At 43.5% G+C, this 6,000-nt stretch overlaps 1 protein-coding gene across 1 annotated transcript in view; it reads left to right on the forward strand.

Annotated features, from left to right (window-relative positions):
• LOC118380836 (unconventional myosin-Va-like) overlaps positions 1-6,000 on the forward strand; it is a 74,786-nt gene that overhangs the window by 43,180 nt on the left and 25,606 nt on the right. The window contains 5 exon segments of the mRNA XM_052467042.1: positions 2,946-3,113; positions 3,397-3,621; positions 3,737-4,060; positions 4,741-4,799; positions 4,919-4,996. Of these exon segments, the coding sequence (XP_052323002.1) occupies positions 2,946-3,113; positions 3,397-3,621; positions 3,737-4,060; positions 4,741-4,799; positions 4,919-4,996 (854 nt within the window).

Below are 6,000 nucleotides of genomic sequence, written 5' to 3' on the forward strand. Positions count from 1 at the left end.
CAGTGTGGTAAGATGAGTTATGACCTGAAAGAAGAGATGACTATCAGTGTGGTAAGATGAGTTATGACCTGAAAGAAGAGATGACTATCAGTGTGGTGAGTTATGACCTGAAAGAAGAGATGACTATCAGTGTGGTAAGATGAGTTATGACCTGAAAGAAGAGATGACTATCAGTGTGGTAAGATGAGTTATGACCTGAAAGAAGAGATGACTATCAGTGTGGTAAGATGAGTTATGACCTGAAAGAAGAGATGACTATCAGTGTGGTAAGATGAGTTATGACCTGAAAGAAGAGATGACTATCAGTGTGGTGAGTTATGACCTGAAAGAAGAGATGACTATCAGTGTGGTAAGATGAGTTATGACCTGAAAGAGGAGATGACTATCAGTGTGGTAAGATGAGTTATGACCTGAAAGAAGAGATGACTATCAGTGTGGTAAGATGAGTTATGACCTGAAAGAAGAGATGACTATCAGTGTGGTAAGATGAGTTATGACCTGAAAGAAGAGATGACTATCAGTGTGGTAAGATGAGTTATGACCTGAAAGAAGAGATGACTATCAGTGTGGTGAGTTATGACCTGAAAGAGGAGATGACTATCAGTGTGGTAAGATGAGTTATGACCTGAAAGAAGAGATGACTATCAGTGTGGTAAGATGAGTTATGACCTGAAAGAAGAGATGACTATCAGTGTGTAAGATGAGTTATGACCTGAAAGAAGAGATGACTATCAGTGTGTAAGTGAGTTATGACCTGAAAGAAGAGATGACTATCAGTGTGGTAAGATGAGTTATGACCTGAAAGAAGAGATGACTATCAGTGTGGTAAGATGAGTTATGACCTGAAAGAAGAGATGACTATCAGTGTGGTAAGATGAGTTATGACCTGAAAGAAGAGATGACTATCAGTGTGGTAAGTGAGTTATGAGATGAGTTATGACCTGAAAGAGGAGATGACTATCAGTGTGGTAAGGTGAGTTATGACCTGAAAGAGGAGATGACTATCAGTGTGGTAAGATGAGTTATGACCTGAAAGAAGAGATGACTATCAGTGTGGTAAGATGAGTTATGACCTGAAAGAAGAGATGACTATCAGTGTGGTAAGATGAGTTATGACCTGAAAGAAGAGATGACTATCAGTGTGGTAAGATGAGTTATGACCTGAAAGAAGAGATGACTATCAGTGTGGTGAGTTATGACCTGAAAGAGGAGATGACTATCAGTGTGGTAAGATGAGTTATGACCTGAAAGAGGAGATGACTATCAGTGTGGTAAGGTGAGTTATGACCTGAAAGAAGAGATGACTATCAGTGTGGTAAGATGAGTTATGACCTGAAAGAGGAGATGACTATCAGTGTGGTGAGTTATGACCTGAAAGAAGAGATGACTATCAGTGTGGTGAGTTATGACCTGAAAGAAGAGATGACTATCAGTGTGGTGAGATGAGTTATGACCTGAAAGAAGAGATGACTATCAGTGTGGTAAGATGAGTTATGACCTGAAAGAAGAGATGACTATCAGTGTGGTAAGTTGAGTTATGACCTGAAAGAAGAGATGACTATCAGTGTGGTAAGATGAGTTATGACCTGAAAGAGGAGATGACTATCAGTGTGGTAAGATGAGTTATGACCTGAAAGAGGAGATGACTATCAGTGTGGTGAGATGAGTTATGACCTGAAAGAAGAGATGACTATCAGTGTGGTAAGATGAGTTATGACCTGAAAGAGGAGATGACTATCAGTGTGGTGAGATGAGTTATGACCTGAAAGAAGAGATGACTATCAGTGTGGTAAGATGAGTTATGACCTGAAAGAAGAGATGACTATCAGTGTGGTAAGTTGAGTTATGACCTGAAAGAAGAGATGACTATCAGTGTGGTAAGTTGAGTTATGACCTGAAAGAAGAGATGACTATCAGTGTGGTAAGATGAGTTATGACCTGAAAGAAGAGATGACTATCAGTGTGGTAAGATGAGTTATGACCTGAAAGAGGAGATGACTATCAGTGTGGTAAGATGAGTTATGACCTGAAAGAAGAGATGACTATCAGTGTGGTAAGATGAGTTATGACCTGAAAGAGGAGATTACTATCAGTGTGGTGAGTTATGAAGCATTATAGACCAGTGTGGAGAATGGATGACTATCAGTGTGGTTATTGACCTGAAAGAAGAGATGACACAGTGTGGGGGACCTGAAAGAAGAGATGAATGTAAGATGTTATATCCATCTGAGGTGAGTTATGACTGACAGTCAAAGATGATTTATCTTACGACTTCCCACGTACAGTGAGTTATGACCTGAAAGAGGAGATGACTATCAGTGCCACCAAGTTATGACCTGAAAGAGGAGTTCGTGTGGTGAAGATGAGTTATGACCTGAAGAAGAGATGACTACTGGTAAGAAATGACCTGAAAGAGAGATGCCTGTAAATGAGTTATGACCTGAAAGAAGAGATGACTATCAGTGTGGTAGGTGACACTTCAGTGTGGTAAGATGAGTTATGACAAAATGAGAAGGAAAATCCAGAAAATCACATTGACTATCAGTAGGATGAGTTTTAATGTTTAATGACTGATCAGTTGGTGAGATTTTGACCTCATTTTGTCTGTCATAGTTGAAGTGTACCTATGATGAAAATTACAGGCCTCTCTCATCTTTTTAAGTGGGAGAACTTGCACAATTGGTGGCTGACTAAATACTTTTTTGCCCCACTGTATGTTTAGATTTTTTGGGGGGGATTAGCCATCTATTGGGATTTTGAATAATAATAATAATATACTGATCTTGGTTTGGTTTGACAGTGAAGTAACACCTATCTGCCGCTTGCTAGCCTGGATTTCAGTGGCCTAAACCACTGCATACATTAGGTCTATATGAAAATAACGTATTGGTTTGGGTCAGTTTCGGGCTACCTATCTAACCTCCATGCCATGCTGTCTAAACCAGATCACCAATAAACCAGGCCGCCGGAGAACAGACTCCAACTACAGCAGCAATGAGTCTGAGGGAACTCCCAGCTCTGCAGAGGGAAGGCACAGTTCGGTGAAAACTCACAGCTCAACACGCAGCTCCTCAGGGTTCACCGAGTCCGAGACCAGATCTCTACGAGGAGACGTAAGCAACTCAAATATAAACATATGGAAAAAGAAACAACAAAAAAACCTCACCATCGTTGAGGCTCACCACCACCCACAACGTCCGAGTGATGATCAAGGCTCACCACCACCCATAGCTTCCACAACGTCCGAGTGATGATCAAGGCTCGGGAGCACCAGGCTTCCACCCTCATAGTCCCATGCAACAGGATGCTTTTCCTCTCCTTATTAGAATTAGCTCAGTCTTATTTTTATTTTTTAAGATGAACTAAAAACAAATGTTTTCTGGGTTTGTTGTTCAGGACGCGCCACACCAGGACGCGCCACACCAGGACGCGTCTCACCAGGACGCGGTTGCCATGTCAGTCCTGTTGAAGCTGCAGAGGAGAGTCACTGAGCTGGAGCAGGACAAACAGACACTGCAGAGACACCTGGATAAGCGGGACGAGGCACAACAAGACCAGGTCAAAAATGCAGAGAAGCAAAGAACTGCAGGGAGAGCTGAGCTGGACCTGGAGGCTCTGAAAGTGATGACATTTCATACATTATTACTGCACAGTTACATTTGACCATTTCTAAGTTAATATCTGATAATGTCTGTATATGTAGAGCCGTTCTGAACTCTGACTCCTCTCTCCTCAGCGCCAGGAGCTGGAGTCGGAGAACAAGAGGCTGAAGACAAACCTGGCGGAGCTGCGTCAGTCTCTAGCTACAGTCGCCAACACCAACCCCGGGGCTAAGACCAACCCCGGGGCTAAGACCAACCCCGGGGCTAAGACCAACCCCGGGGCTAAGACCAACCCCGGGGCTAAGACCTCCACCAGCAGCCCCGGGCCGGGCACCGCTCCCTACAACGTGCTCCTGGAGCAGCTCAACTCCTCCAACGAGGAGCTGGAGGTCAGGAAGGAGGAGGTGCTGCTCCTCCGCTCACACATGGTCCGCCAGGAGGTGCTCAAACACAACAAGGTAGGAGGAAGTAGTCCCAAACGGTACCCTAATTCCCTATGTAGTGCACTGGTCCCTGGTCTAAAGTAGTGCACTATATAGGGAATAGGGTTCTATAGGGCTCTGGTCTAAAGTAGTGCACTATATAGGGAATAGGGTTCTATAGGGCCCTGATCTAAAGTAGTGCACTATATAGGGAATAGGGTTCTAGAGGGCTCTGGTCTAAAGTAGTGCACTATATAGGGAATAGGGTTCTAGAGGGCTCTGGTCTAAAGTAGTGCACTATATAGGGAATAGGGTTCTAGAGGGCTCTGGTCTAAAGTAGTGCACTATATAGGGAATAGGGTTCTATAGGGCTCTGGTCTAAAGTAGTACACGATATAGGGAATAGGGTTCTATAGGGCTCTGGTCTAAAGTAGTGCACTATATAGGGAATAGGGTTCTATAGGGCTCTGGTCTAAAGGTTCTATAGGGCGACTGCCGAGCAGAATCCCTCATCTTGACGTAATGAGTAGTTATTCGGGAGGTGAATTGTAGATCAGTGATTCTGCGCTGTCCGACTGAAAAATGAACTAAACATTCTGATTTACAAATACGTAGTACATTACATTTAAGTCATTTAGCAGACGCTCTTATCCAGAGCGACGTATTTTTGAATGTGTTGTTCTATACACTACTTGACTCCCCTTTCCTCTTGGTAGGAAGCGTATGGAGAGATGCATAAGATGATTCATCTTGGTGAAACCAAAGAGGCTGATGGGTAAAACACTTCCAACTCACCCCATTCTGGATCCTTTTACATCGATTGACTGCTGACATCTTGGTTTTTTAAGTTAGTTGACTTGATATTGGTTTACTTGTTTCCCCTGTTTGCGTCAGATCCACTCCTGATTACCACAAGTTGAACGAGGATGGAGAGCTGTGGCTGGCTTATGACGGGTTGAAGGAGACCAACAGGTGAGCTGAGGGATAGCAAGAGGAATGTGTGCACGGTTTTCAAGGCAATTTTTTTATTTTTTATTTTTATTTCACCTTTATTTAACCAGGTAGGCTAGTTGAGAACAAGTTCTCATTTGCAACTGCGACCTGGCCAAGATAAAGCATAGCAGTGTGAACAGACAACACAGAGTTACACATGGAGTAAACAATTAGCAAGTCAATAACACAGTAGAAAAAAATGGGCAGTCTATATACAATGTGTGCAAAAGGCATGAGGAGGTAGGCGAATAATACAATTTTGCAGATTAACACTGGAGTGATAAATGATCAGATGGGCATGTACAGGTAGAGATATTGGTGTGCAAAAGAGCAGAAAAGTAAATAAATAAAAACAGTATAAAAACAGTATGGGAATGAGGTAGGTGAAAAAGGGTGAGCTATTTACCTATAGACTATGTACAGCTGCAGCGATCGGTTAGCTGCTCGGATAGCTGATGTTTGAAGTTGGAGAGGGAGATAAAGTCTCCAACTTCAGCGATTTTTAGCAATTGTTCCAGTCACAGGCAGCAGAGTACTGGAACGAAAGGCGGCCAAATGAGGTGTTGGCTTTAGGGATGATCAGTGAGATACACCTGCTGGAGCGCGTGCTACGGATGGGTGTTGCCATCGTGACCAGTGAACTGAGATAAGGCGGAGCTTTACCTAGCATGGACTTGTAGATGACCTGGAGCCAGTGGGTCTGGCGACACTGCAGAGAATATGTAGTGAGGGCCAGCCGACTAGAGCATACAAGTCGCAGTGGTGGGTGGTATAAGGTGCTTTAGTGACAAAACGGATGGCACTGTGATAGACTGCATCCAGTTTGCTGAGTAGAGTGTTGGAAGCCATTTTGTAGATGACATCGCCGAAGTCGAGGATCGGTAGGATAGTCAGTTTTACTAGGGTAAGCTTGGCAGCGTGAGTGAAGGAGGCTTTGTTGCGGAATAGAAAGCCGACTCTGGATTTGATTTTTGATTGGAGAT

Source organism: Oncorhynchus keta, chromosome 17 (assembly GCF_023373465.1).
Source record: "Oncorhynchus keta strain PuntledgeMale-10-30-2019 chromosome 17, Oket_V2, whole genome shotgun sequence".
In the NCBI taxonomy this organism is placed as follows: Eukaryota; Metazoa; Chordata; class Actinopteri; order Salmoniformes; family Salmonidae; genus Oncorhynchus; species Oncorhynchus keta.